Source organism: Typopeltis vanoorti, chromosome 13 (assembly GCF_054136105.1).
Source record: "Typopeltis vanoorti isolate ZY-2024b chromosome 13, IOZ_Tvanoo_1.0, whole genome shotgun sequence".
Lineage (NCBI taxonomy): Eukaryota > Metazoa > Arthropoda > Arachnida > Uropygi > Thelyphonidae > Typopeltis > Typopeltis vanoorti.
The window spans coordinates 41,226,055-41,241,055 of NC_143561.1; the positions used below are offsets into that span (position 1 = coordinate 41,226,055).

At 35.7% G+C, this 15,001-nt stretch overlaps 1 protein-coding gene across 1 annotated transcript in view; it reads right to left on the reverse strand.

Moving 5' to 3' along the window:
- The window catches only part of Usp16-45 (ubiquitin specific protease 16/45), a 279,308-nt gene that overhangs the window by 202,390 nt on the left and 61,917 nt on the right, over positions 1-15,001 (reverse strand). Inside the window, exons 5-6 of the mRNA XM_090402847.1 lie at positions 14,307-14,434; positions 13,100-13,170 (exon numbers count right to left, since the gene is read on the reverse strand). Of these exons, the coding sequence (XP_090258973.1) occupies positions 13,100-13,170; positions 14,307-14,434 (199 nt within the window). The remainder of the gene's footprint in view (positions 1-13,099; positions 13,171-14,306; positions 14,435-15,001) is intronic.

Genomic DNA, 15,001 nt, shown 5'->3' on the forward strand with positions numbered 1-15,001 from the left:
TGGTTATTACTAACACCATGTTCCAACATAAAAATGTGCACAAATTCACATGGCGAGAAGAGGCAAGGAATAAGAAAAATCTCATTGACTATGTTATTGTTGATAGTGATGTTTTATCATTGGTGAATGACACCAGAGTATACAGAGGATTTGAAATTGGAAGTGATCACTATTTAGTCTTGAGCAGGATAAAATTGAATTTCATATTGAAAAGAATAACATGTAAGAAAGTTTTAAAGCGGATAAAAGTTGAGCAACTCTCAGATGTGAACTGTGGACTAAAATACACAAACATTATTCAAGAAAAAATGAAAGCGTTTGAGAACAGGTAATCAAACCTTCGAGATTCAGTGTCAAACTATGAAGAAAACATTGAATGATTCTGCCAGAGAGGCATGTGGTGAGGTTGTCTGCAAGGATAAAAAAATCAAAACTCCCTGGTGGACACAGGAAGTTAAAGAGGCAGTGTAAAAAAAGAAGAAAGCATATCAAAAGTTCCTGGCAAATAAGTCAGCTTGTGCTCTTAGAGAATACAGAGACAAATGCAAGAATGCTAAACACTGTGTAAACTAGCTAAACAAAAGCCATTGGAGGACTTTGGCAAGAATATAGAAAATAAATATCAAGAAGGTGGCAAAATATTCTGGAGGTTGTTAAAGAAGCTTAGGAATGGGAGAAAGAGTGGTATAAAGGAGTTAGAGATGATAAAGGTGACATGAAAAAAACGGGAGAAAAAGATATCCTTGAAGTATGGAGTAATTACTTTGAAAAACTGCTAAATGAAACAAGCAGTGATGACAGCACAGTCTTAAAAAACACTGACCAGGAATGCAGTCCGGAATACATATCCATACTTGAAGTAGAAAAAGCCATCAAAGGATTGAAATGTGGAGAGGCAGCAGGAGTAGATGATATTCGACCAGAAATGGTGAAGTATGGTGGTATAAGAACCTTACAGTGGCTGCACTGCATAGTTCAGAAAGCCAGGTCAGAGGAACGAATTCCCGATGATTAGAGTAGAGCTCTCATAGTACCCATATACAAAAAGTGAAATAAAACTGAATGTGAGAATTACATTGGTATTTCCCTACTGAGTGTTCCTGGCAAGATCTATGCAAATATACTTGAGAAACGATTCAGAAGAATTATGGAAGAAAAGCTGGGTGAAGAACAAGCTGGATTCAGGCCAAATAGAGGCTGTCAGATTCAGATCTTCACTTTACGACAAATAGTCGAGAAAGCATGGGAATATAACAGAGATCTGTATTTAAGTTTTGTCGATTTGGAAAAAGCATATGACAAGGTGCCAAGAGAGAAGCTATTCAATACGCTAAAGTTATATGGTGTCAATGAGGTATTATATCAAGCAATACTTACAACTCAAATAAATTAGTCTTTATTTGAGTTGTAAGTCAGCAGTTAGAATTGAAGGAAGTACAGGAAGATGGTTTAATGTTAAATCTGGTGTGAGACAAGGATGTACATTATCCCCTCTGTTATTCATTATCTATATGGATCACATTATGAAGGAAAGTGGTATTAAACATGATATCAAAATTGGAGATGTTAATGTCAGCTCTTTGCTTTATGCGGATGATGTTATACTTCTAAATAAATCCGCTACAAGTCTGCAAGATTCTCTGACTAAATTGAATAGCTGTTGTAATAGATATGGTGTGAAGGTTAGCAATAAAAAAGACAAAGACAATGAAAATAGGCAGAATCATTGAAAATGTCAACTGTGTTGTGAATGGAGAACCTGTGGAACAAGTAAAACATTTCAGCTACTTTGGCACGATTTTTACTGAAGATGGTAAATTAAATATAGAAATAGACAACAAAATCAGCAAAGCTGGTATGGTGGGAAGTCAATTGAATAAATTCATATGGAATAAGAGAGAAATTAGACGGAACACTAAATTAGCTGTATACAAGACAGTTTTCAAACCAGTTTTCACTTATGGATCTGAGAGCTGGGTCAGAAGTAAAACACTTGATCTAAGACTAGAGACCACAGATATGAGAGTCCTGAGAAAGATTATAGGCATGAACAGACGGCATCAATGGCAATATCATATTAAAAACGAGGATATTAGGAAAGAACTTGACATTGTCAGCATCCAGGAATGCATTAGCAGAGCTAATCTCAGGTGGTATGGTCACTTAAACAGAATGTGCGAAGAAAGATTAGCAAAACAAGTGTTCTCTGCCAGGTTGGCAGCAAAACAACTCAGAGGAAGACCAAGATATAGGTGGATTGATACGGTACAAAGTGCCTTAGACGACAGAAATATAAGATCTGATAATATTAGAGTCTTGACAAGTAACAGACTGATTTGGAGGAAAATTGTAGATAGGAAGTTAGTAATGTAATTTTTTTCATGTAGTACTATCATATCCTGTACACCCCTTGAGGGTACATGGCAGGAATTTGATGACGATGATGACTAAAAATTGTGCCTAAGTAGCTCAAATGTTTTACCTGTTCCACAGGTTCTCCATTCACAATGCAGTTGACATTTTTAATGATTCTGCCTATTGTCATTGTCGTTTTATTGCTGACCTTCATACCATATCTATTACAACAGTTATTCAATTTAGTCAAGGAATCTTGCAGACTTGCAGAGGATTTATTTAGAAGTATAACATCGTCCGTACAAACAAAGAGCTGACATTAACATCTACAATTTTGATATTAGGTTTAATACCACTTTCCTTCATAATGTGATCCATATAGATAATGAATAACACAGGGGAAAATATACATCCTAGTCTCACACCAGATTTAACATTAAACCATCTTCCTGTACTTCCTTCAATTCTAACAGCTGATTTACAACTCAAATAAAGACTATTGCTTGATATAATGCCCCATTGACACCATATAACTGTAGCGTATTGAATAGCTTCTCTCTTGGCCCGTTGTCATACGCCTTTTCCAGATCAACAAAACTTAAATACAGATCTTTGTTATATTCCCATGCTTTCTAAACCATTTGTCGTAAAGTGAAGATCTCATGCTGACAGCCTCTATTTCTCCTGCATCCAGCTTGTTCGTCCACAATTCTTCTCAACCGTTTCTCGAGTATACTTACATAGATCTTGCCAAGAACACTCAGTAGGGAAATACCTCTGTAATTCTAACATTCAGTTTTATTTCCCTTTTTATATATGGTACTATTAGAGCTCTACTCGAATCATCGGGAATTCATCCCTCTGTCCAGGCTCTTTGAACTATGCAGTGCAGCCACTGTAAGACTTTTATATCACCATACTTCAGCATTTCTGGTCGAATATCATCTACTCTTGCTGCCTTTTCACATTTCAAGCCTTTGAGGGATTTTTCTACTTCAAGTATGGATATGTATTCCTGACTGCATCCTGGTCAGTGTTTTTTTATCACTGTGCTGTCACTGCTTGTTTCATTTAGCCATTTTTCGAAGTAATTACTCCACACTTGAAGGATATCTTTTTTCTTCCGTTTTCGTTTCACCTAAATCATCTCTAACTCCTTTTACAGCACTCTTTCCTCCATTTCTAAGCTTCTTCAATAATCTCCAGAATATCTTGCCACCTTCTTGATATTTATTTTCTATGTTTTTGCCAAAGTCCTCCCATGACTTTTGTTTAGCTAGTTTTACACAGTATTTCGCTTTCTTACATTTGTCTCTGTATTCCCTATGAGCACAAGCTGACTAATTTGACAGGAACTTTTGATATGCTTTCTTCTTTTCCTTCACTGCCTCTTTAACTTCCTGTTTCCACCATGGAATCCTGATTTTTCTATCCTTGCAGACAACCTCACCATATGACTCTCTGGCTGAATCAATCAGGGTTTTCTTGAAGGCTTGCTACTGAATCTAAAAGGTTTGGTTCCTGTTCTCAAACCCTTTCATTTTTTCTTCAATAATCTGTGTATTTTTGTCTACAGTTCACATCTGAGAGCTGCTCAACTTTTATTCGCTTTAAAACTTTCTTACATGCCATTCTTTTCAATATGAAATTCAATTTTATCCTGCTCAAGACTAAATAGTGAACACTCCAATTTCAAATCCTCTGTACACTCTGGTGTCCTGCACCAGGGAGAAAACATCACTATCAACCATAACATAGTCAATGAGACTTTTCTTATTCCTTGCTTCTTCTCTCCATGTGAATTTGTGCACATTTTTATGTTGGAACATGGTGTTAGTAATAACCAGTCCATGTCCTGAGCAGAAATCCAACAGGTATTTGCCATTATTATTATTAGCTTTGCTCTTTTCTTCAACTTTTCTCAAAATATTTTTGTGTGTCTCACAATCATTTCCTACTCTGCTATTTTGATCTCCAACAAGGACCAACTTTTCCTTTTTCATTGTGTCAGTTGCTATCAAAAAATTCCTCCACTTCTACCTTAGTAGAACCTTCTGTGGGACCATAGGCACAAACAAGTTTCATTGTCCAATTCCCTATTCTGATATTAGCCCACATCACTCTATTTGAGACTGCCTGCCATTCAAGAAGATTAGCCTCATATTTTGTGTTGAATACTATGGCTACTCCTTCTTTTCCTTGATTGTCATTGCCTGAATATAACATTTTGTATTTATTGCTGAGAAAGATCTCACCAGTTTTTGCCTTTTTAGTTTCAGTCATCCCTAATATGTCGATCTGGTACTTATCTAATTCTTCAGCTAGCTCCATTTCTTTGCCATTCAGGTTTCTTATGTTGATAGTACCAATCTTTAACTCTGGTGATGCTGAGTTGGGGTGTGCTTTCAGATTTGTTCCAGTAACTGACATTTCGCTGTTCACCCTGGTTCCCTGACGAAATCAACGAGGGGCCCTCCCTTGTTAACCAGGCGAAGCCCCAGCCGGCATGAAATTTTGTCATGTTGTACCATCATTTTGTATATTGGTTTAAGCCAATAAGAATACAATTTGGTCGGCTAAATCCCAAATTGCCAGCCTATCGTCGTTCGAACAGTATCCAGGTAGATACCCAACAGGGTGCACCAAGAGGTGAGGATTGGACATCAGATCATAAGTCCTGGTCGGTTTTCCATATTCCTTTAAAGGTTATGTGGAGGTTTCCTCTCAGTTATACTGCAGGTAGTTCAAATGGGGAAATGAAAAGATTGTGTACACAGTAACTATAGTGTAATCATATTTTTTACAATGCGAATAATTGAGAAAAGTAACACAACAGATTTATAAAATAAATACAAAAATTGCAACATCAGTGTTGTACCAACATGATTTCAAAGCTTGTTTATATTACTGTTCCATGTTTAACTGGTTCGATATCTTTAAACGCATGGGGGAGTGTTTATAGGAGCTAATGAATGAGATTACTCGTGGTGAGATATCTTGTAGACGGTGTGTATAAAAAAAAAAAAATTATTTATCTATATGCCAACTACCACATAATTTGCTTATTGTTTCTTCATAAAAAAAAAAAAAAAGTTTTAGACACAGTGACAAATGAAGAAGAAAAAAAAAACGAATTATATATTTTTGAAGTTGCTAAGAACATTTTGGCCATGATGGGAAGTTGATATCTGGCTTATGAGAGACGTGTGGGAATGTCAGTGCAACACTGGTTCAATTCACTTCTGATGAGCTGGTACTCCCTTCTCGCACACAGGACTAGAAATAGTGCAAGAGCTGAAAACTTTTTTTTTTACTAAAGGGAAGTTTTGCAGTTACATTGACAAAGTGAAACATGTATCAGCAATTACATATTTTTGAAAAGAATATGCTAGCAACCTACCTACTGACACAGGCAGCAAACGAAGACATTAGGCAGTTAATGTGTTAAAAATGGAGATATAAGGAACTTGACATTGCTAACATTCAGGAATTGAGAAAACAACAGAACAGATATTTGATGTCCTGATACAGGAAAAAGATCCAAAGTAAGACAATACAGTCAGAATTACCTTAGAAGACAGAATATAACATATGACAATACTGAAGTGCCGAGAAGTGACAAGCTAATTTGGAGGGAAAATTTGGATAAGAGATTAGTAATAAGGTATACTTAATCATGTGGTACGGTCACATATCATGAACACTTCATTAAATCAGGAATTCCTAATATTAATTAGAAATTGGCTCTTTTGCTATCCTTTCTATATTGATGTAAATCTTTTAAAGTAGCCAATGGCTGATGTAATCTTCATGTTTGTAGATTTTGAAAGAGAGAACAACCTAAGAATACTTGATGGAAAAGAGCAATCTGTTTAAAAGATGACTTCTTTCAGAATTAATATCAATTTTCCACGAGTGAACCTGATGTTGTTATTATTATTATAACGGTGTCTCCATGGAGTCAGAAGACTCATCGTGAGAGACCCTATATTGACACACTAGCCATTATTCACACATTACCTATCACACCTCTCCTTAAATTCATTCACAGACAAAGCACTCATAACCACCTCTGCCAATGTTCCACCCATTCAGCATTCTCCAAGCAAAATATCTGCACCCTCTGTCCAAAAAGAAACTAGTGGTGCCACCTGTTGCATCTTTTTGTTGTCGAAAGCGACAACCTTCATTAGTGTTGTGTCAACTGTTTATGACATTTGTTTCATTAGAAGCCTAGTTATAGTGCCAAGAGTGACAGTGTGTTTTGACGAATGATCGGAAAATGACAAATAGAGAGCTGTGATTGTATTAAACTTGGTAAAAGTTTTACCGAAATGCATCAAATGCTTCAAAAAGCATACGGTCATGAATGCTTATCATAAGGTTTAAGCGATTTCAAAGAGGTCACGAGATGCTTGTGGACGACGAAAAGCCAGGCCGTCCAAAAACTGGACTGAGCGAAGTTAACACTCAAAAAGTGTGTGATTTCATCAAAAAACCCGAAATCGTCCGTGACATTGATTGAAGATGAATTGAGAATTCCAAATTCAACTCTGCACAACATTTTGACCAAGAGTTTGGGCCTTCGTAAATTGAATTAGCAATTTTTTTGAATTCGTAATTTGCATCATCTCATCGTTCAAACATTGTGAGACAGTTTTTGAGCAAAAACCAAGTTTGTGTGTTGGATTATTCGCCGTATTCACCTGATTTAGCACCCTGTGCCCTCTTTCTCTTCCACCCACTTCATGTGCCGATGAAAGGAAAGTAATACAACACCACTGAAAATGTTCACGCAGCAGTAACCACAACCCTCAACAGTATACCAAAAACAGATATAAAAAACTCATTAAACGAATTAATTGACCATGTCAAACATTGTATCGAAGCTGAGGGAAAGTATATTGATTGAAATAAATGATTAATAATTATAATTGGCTTGTGTTTTATTTTCTATCAAGAGTTCAGTTTCTTTTTGGACAGAAAGTGTAGTCCTGACATTATTAACCACACTCTTACACAATTTCCATGGGTCACTTCTTCATTCTCTCTCCTCCTGCGCTGTACTGAAAAAATTCAGTGCCAATCCTATAAATCTTATATGCTTCTATCATATCTCCTCTTTTACACCAATTGGCTAGTTTTTGGAGCTCACAGATCTTCAATCTATTCTCATAGGAAGCATTCCACAAACCTGCCACAATTTGTGTTACTTGCCTCTGGATTCCATCTATCACTTCTTCATTACCAAGGAATCCAGACGACCACATCTGTGTGTGTGTGTGTGCAACAGTCCAGATGTGGCCTCACCAACACGGGCATTGTCAATCACGCGATATCACGTGGTGCGAGTTCTCGTCGTTCGGCTGGTCACGCTTTATCGCGTGGACGTCGCTAACTAAATAAAAAAAATAAAAAACATTTGGCCACCACACGAAATTCCAATTTTCAGCTTGGCAATGAACGATATCGCATGATGCGAGTTCTCACCAAACGGCCGATCACACGTTATCGCGTGGACGTCGCTAACTAAATAAATAAAAAAATATAAAAAATTTGGCCACCACATGAAATTCCAATTTTCAGCTTGGCAATGAAAATGTTAATGCCTTATAAAGTGGAACAGTAACTTCCCTATCCCTGCTTGTCAGGTGTTCTTCAACAACTATGTAATCTGATGTACTGTTTTGGCCACTTTTGCAATATGCCCTCTGACTTCAATTATCTGTCCACAATCACCCTCACCTCAAGTCCCTTGCAGTTCAATTCTATCAATATAATATACAGCATGTGATCTCATCATCCCAAAGTACATCACCTTACACTTAGCCATGTTAAACTGCCAGCCATTTAACTTTGCCCATATCGCCAACATATTTAAGTCATCCTGCAAGAGCGCTACATTACCTTCATTGAATATGGCTTTTCCCAGTTTTGCATCATCAGCAAATAAGTGGATGTTTCCTGCCAAATTATTTTCAATATCATTATCAAAAATTCCTGCCATGTACCCTCAAGGGGTGTACAGGATATGACAGTACCACATGAAAAATTTACATCATTACTAACTTCCTATCTACAATTTTCCCTCCAAATCAGTCTGTTAGTTGTCAAGACTCCAATATTATCAGATCTTATATTTCTATTGTCTCAGGCACTTTGTACCGTATCAATTCACCTATATCTTGGTCTTCCTCTGGGTCGTTTTCCTGCCAACCTGGCGGAGAACACTCGTTTTGCTAATCTTTCCTCGCCCATTCTGTTTAAGTGACCATACCACCTGAGATCAGCTCTGCTAACGCATTCCTGGATGCTGACAATGTCAAGTTCTTTCCTAATATTCTCACTTTTAATATGATATTGCTATTGATGCAATCTGTTCATGCCGCTAATCTTTCTCAGAACTCTCATATCTGCCATCTCTAGTCTTTGGTCAAGTGTTTTACCTCTGACCCAGCTCTCAGATCCATAAGTGAAAACTGATTTGAACACTGTCTTGTATACAGCTAATATTAGTGTTCTAACTCATTTCTCTCTTATTTCAAATGAATTTATTCAATTGACTTCCTAACATACCCACTTTTTGATTCTGTTGTCTATTTCCATATTTAATTTACCATCTTCATTAAAAATCGTGTCTAAGTAGCTGAAATGTTTTACCTGTTTCACAGGTTCTCCATTCACAACGCAGTTGACATTTTTAATGATTCTGCCTATTTTCATTGTCTTTGTCGTTTTATTGCTGACCTTCATACCATATCTATTACAACAGTTATTCAATTTAGTCAAGGAATCTTGCAGAATTGTAGAGGATTTATTTAGAAGTATAACATCGTCCGTACAAAGCAAAGAACTGAAATTAACATCTACAATTTTGATATTAGGTTTAATACCACTTTCCTTCATAATGTGATCCATATAGATAATGAATAACAGAGGGGATAATGTACAACCTTGTCTCACACCAGATTTAACATTAAACCACCTTCCTGTACTTCCTTCAATTCTAACTGTTGACTTACAACTCAAATACAGACTAAGGATTGCTTGATATAATGCCCCATTGATACCACATAACTGTAGCATATTGAATAGCTTCTCTCTTGGCATCATGCCATATGCCTTTTCCAGATCAACAAAACTTAAATACAGATCTTTGTTATGTTCCCATTATTTTTCAACTATTTGTCGTAAAGTGAAAATCTGATCCTGACAACCTTTCATTTAGCCTGAATCCAGCTTGTTCTTCACAAAGCTTCCCTTCCAGAATTCTTCTCAACTTTCTCTCAAGTATACTTGCATAAATCTTACCAGAAACACCTCTGTAATTCTAACATTCAGTTTTATTTCCTTTTTTATATATGGGTACTATGCGAGCTCTACTCCAATCATCAGGAATTCGTCCTTCTGTCCAGGCCTTCTGAACTATGCAGTGCAACCACTGTATAACTTTTATATCACCATACTTCAGCATTTCTGGTTGAATATCATCTACTCCTGCTGCCTTTCCACATTTCAAGTCTTTGATGGCTTTTTCTACTTCAAATATGGTATAGAGTGTTTTTTACCACTGTGCTATCACTGCTTGTTTGATTTAACAATTTTTCAAAGTAATTACTCCATACTTCAAGGATATCTTTTTCTCTCGTTTTCATGTCACCTTTATCATCTCTAACTCCTTTTACAGCACACTTTCCTTCATTTCTAAGTTTCTTCAACAACCTCCAGAATATTTTGCCACCTTCTTGATATTTATTTTCTATGTTCTTGCCAAAGTCCTCCCATGACTTTTGTTTAGCTAATTTTACACAGTGTTTAGCTATCTTACATTTGTCTCTGTATTCTCTAAGAGTACAAGTTGACTTATTTGCCAGGAACTTTTGATATGCTTTCTTCTTTTCCTTCACTGCCTCTTTAACTTCCTGTGTCCACCATGGAGTTCTGATTTTTCTATCCTTGCAGACAACCTCACCATATGCCTCTCTGGCTGAGTCAATCAGGGTTTTCTTCAAGGCTTACCACTAAATCTTCGAGGTTTGGTTCCTGTTCTCAAACTCTTTCATTTTTTTTCTTCAATAATCTTTGTGTATTTTAGTCTACAGTTTTCACATCTGAGAGCTGCTCAACTTTTATTAGCTTTAAAACTTTCTTACATGTTATTCTTTTCAATATGAAATTCAATTTTAATCTGCTCAAGATCACTTCCAATTTCAAATGCTCTTTACCTCTAGTGTCTTCAACCGTGAGAAAAGATCGGTATTAACAATAACATAGTCAATGATACTTTTCTTATTCCTTGTCTCATCTCTCCATGTGAATTTGTGCACATTTTTATGTTGGAACATGGTGTTAGCAATAACCAGTCCATTTCCTGAGCAGAAATCCAACAGGTATTTGCCATTATTATTATTATTAGCTTTGCTCTTTTCTCCAAATTTTCCCAAAATATTTTTGTATGTCTGACAATCATTTCCTACTCTGCTATTTAGATCCCCAACAAGGACCAACTTTTCCTTTTTTATTGTGTCAGTTGCTTTCTCTAAAAGCCCTAAAAAAATCCTCCATTTGTGCCTATGGTCCCACAGAAGGTTCTACTGAGGTAGAACCTTCTGTGGGACCATAGGCACAAATAAGTCTCATTGTCCAGTTCCCCCATTTTGATATTTGCCCATATCACTCTACTTGAGACTGCCTGCCATTCAAGAAGATTAGTCTCGTATTTAGTGTTGAATACTATTGCTACTCCTTCTTTTCCTCGATTGTCATTGCCTGAATATAGCATTTTGTATTTATTGCTCAGAAAGATCTCACCGGTTTTTGTCTTTTTTGTTTCAGTCACCCCTATTATGTCGATCTGGTACTTATCTAATTCCTCAGCTAGCTCCATTTCTTTGCCATTCAGGCTTCTTATGTTGATAGTACTGATCTTTAACTCTGGTGATGTTGAGTTGGGGTGTGCTTTCAGATTTGTTCCAGTAGCTGACTTTATGCTGTTCGCCCTGGTTCTCTGGCGAAAACAATGGAGGCCTTGTTTAACCAGGCGACACCCCAGCTGGCATGAAATTTTGTCATGTTGTACCATCGTTTTGTATTTTGGTTTAAGCCAATAAGAATACAATTTGGTCAGCTAAATCCCAAATTTCCAGCCCATCCTTGTTCGTTCAGTATCCAGGTAGATACCCAACAGGGTGCACCACGAGAAGGCGAGGATTGGACATTAGGTCAGAAGCCCTGGTCGATTCTCCTCATTCCTTTAAAGGTTATGTGGAGGTCTCCTCTCAGTTATACAGCTTTGATCCTTAAGGACCCCGTTCAATATCATTAGTGTACAATTTAAATAACGGAGGACCAAGTACTGAGCCTTGAGGTACACCACTAGTCACTCGCTTTCTCCTGGACTCAATTCCTTCATAGTGTATTTATGCATTATCTCTTTGCTTAAGTATTTTCATGGGTGTTGTTCCACAGAGATGTATACCATCAATCTTTTACTTTCCTCTAAACATCGAAAAACATGCAAAGCTGCTGCTGGCTGGGCAATATTTATCCACATGCAGTTCAACTTCAAACTTATCAGATTGCTTCTCATCCTCCTCTTTTTCATTCCATTCAAATCTGATCTTTGGAATAGGTTTCCTCCATATTTACCTCAAGAATTATGACATCCAGCTGATCAAGAAATACATTAACAGATGTTCTTTTTCCCTAATCGCTTGTTCACACATGGTTCTGTTGTTATAGGTTTTGTTAGCACTTGTGTGTAGGATTGGAAGGGAAAAAAAAAAAAAATTTTGTATATAATAGAGTGAGCAAAGTATAGAGGAAAGATATTGTTTGCAATTTAGATAACATTCTCCTTAGAACCAAAGTCTTAGTCCTAAGTCTGGCTTAGGATCACTGCTATGTCTCAATTTCCCACAATCTGCAATAAGCATGGGAAAAGACTATTATAATTACAGCTATTTTGCCTGCTTCAGTTTAGGAGTGCCCCTGTTTAAATGTCATTGGCTATTTACTCATGGATTCTTAGGGCATTGTGAGTGTAAATGTACCAAAAAAGTATATGTAGCATAAGGAATAGAAATTTACACATACCTTTTTCTGGGTGTTGCGGCTTTTCCTCTTTCTGCAAGGTTTTTCTAACTTAATTCTACCAAATTGCCTACCCCCCCCCCACTCAATAGTTTTTCGACATGCGCAGAAAGAGGAAAAGCCGCAACACCCAGAAAAAGGTGTGTGTAAATTTCTATTCCTTATGCCACATATACTTTTTGGTACATTTACACTCACAATGCCCTAAGAATCCATGAGTAAATAGCCAATGACATTTAAACAGGGGCACTCCTAAACTGAAGCAGGAAAAATAGCTGTAATTATAATAGTTTATTAAGAGGAGTAACATGGGAGTTTTCCCAGAAATAATATACATGGGAAAAGACTTTGCAGATGAAAACCTTAAAATATTTTCCCCATATTATGAACTCAAGAGTAAAGGCAGATTGAAACCACTACAGTCACTGTTATTTCAGATCAGTCACAGAGGAACAAGAAAAGAAATCAAGAATTAACCATCTAATTAAAATTTATTTTAAATCATAATGATAACTCATAATATATTAGTAAACACAATCATGATGCTTTCATTTCTGCTTGTAACAGAGAATGAAACATTAAAAAGAATCAACAATTCCAAATTAATTCATATAAAAATAAGTTATTACAAAATTCCATCATTTAAACTTACTTTGATTTTTGGCCTATTTTCTGAATTTAGATTCTTCTCAATAGTTTTCACATCTCTTTGCCTTTCCTTTTCTTAAGTAAATTAAACAAAAATAGAGATTAAGACAAGCTTCCTTTTTTTATTGCATAAATTAACAATTAAATTAAATAAAATTAAATAATGCAAAAAGTTAAATACAAAAATAATAATGGGGGAGTGAGATCTTCATATAACCTGTAAGAAATAAGGATGCAGAAGAACAACTGTGGAAGAACTTGGTCCAATGTCTATCTTAATCTTCTCATGGTGTGCTCCATTATAGGATATCCACTTGGACACTACACAAATGAGAAATGGTAATTTGAGATAGAGTGAACCAAACAACAGTGGCTGAAACTGCATACACATTATGATAGTACAACACTATGGGAACCACAATGAAACAAGTCAGCTACTGAAACAAACTCAACGGTAAGAATATAGGTACTTGATGATACCTGTTTTCCTTTTTCATTTAATTTATTATTCAAGTACAAAACATCCACAGAAAAGAGATGGAGCTAGCAGAAGAATTATCGAAATACTATGCAGTATGTATTAATGAAACTAAGAAGGCAAGAGTAGGTGAAATTATTCTAAATAATAATTATCTAGGTGGACTGATACAGTCAAAAGTGCAGTAGAAAAGAGAAATATAAGCTTTGACAATATTGGAGTGGTAATTAGTGATAGACTAATTTGGAAGAAAAGTGCTGACAGGACATAAGTAATAATATGGACTTAATCGTGTAGTACTGTGATAGTATTTTGTAGAGGATACTTATCAGGAAATTGACAATGAGATGATGCAGTACACCAAAATGATATTAGAAATCCTCCAAAAAATCATTTTAGAGACTTCTGCCATCAATTTTCTTTTACTAGATGATAGCATTCTAATACAAAATAAACAGTCCTTTCCTTAGACAAACCTTGCATTCTTCCATTAAAAAAAAATATATATATATATATATATATAAACTTAGAAAGATATAGAGATTCTGTCCAGACAAGTTTTCCCAAATATCTATGTTTTATATTATTTGAATATGAATTTTCAATTTTCACAAGCAATAGCTTTTATCAACCAAGCTACTGAGGCAGGTTTTTCAGATACATAATCCAAATATTTGATGACATTTACAATTAGAATATTACACAATTTCAAAACAATGTGGTAATAAGATACCTGAAATGGGTTTTTGGGACTGTATCCTTTGACGAGGTGAGCTTCTAATGTGCTTTTTAATAAAATTCACACATTCTTGAAGACGACATGATATTTCTAAGGGGATTTCATGTCCACATAAAAAGCACCTGTAAAATATGTATGACAAATACATTTACTGATATAAAAGCAATATATACATTTTTTCCATACAGAACAAAAGATTACAAATTGCAATTAAATAGCTCTGAATAAAACAACAATTAATATAACAGGTTCAAATTCCTCAACTTTTATTTTGTACTCATAACGAATATATGCTGAGGCAACTAAAGTCCTAAATTGCCAGCTTGTTTTCATTTGTTCAAAAACCAAGTGAATATGCCTACTAACATGGGAACACCAAAGGGGACTTGAAGGAAACTTATAGGAATCTAGTAATAAAATCTTAGCTATGTTGAACTATGTTCACACTATTCTGTACATTCTTTGAATTCTTGAAGGAAATTATATTGAATTATTTTTATAGTTTGCTGGGTATTGCATATGGAAGTTTATTTTAATCAGACATTATATTAAGAACTTTAAGTAACCAATTTAGATCAGCTCTGCTAACACACTCTTGAATGTTAGCAGTGCCAAGTTCCTTCCTAATATCTTCATTTTGAATACAATGTTTCCACTGATTGAATCTGTTCACTTCTCTAATCTTTCTC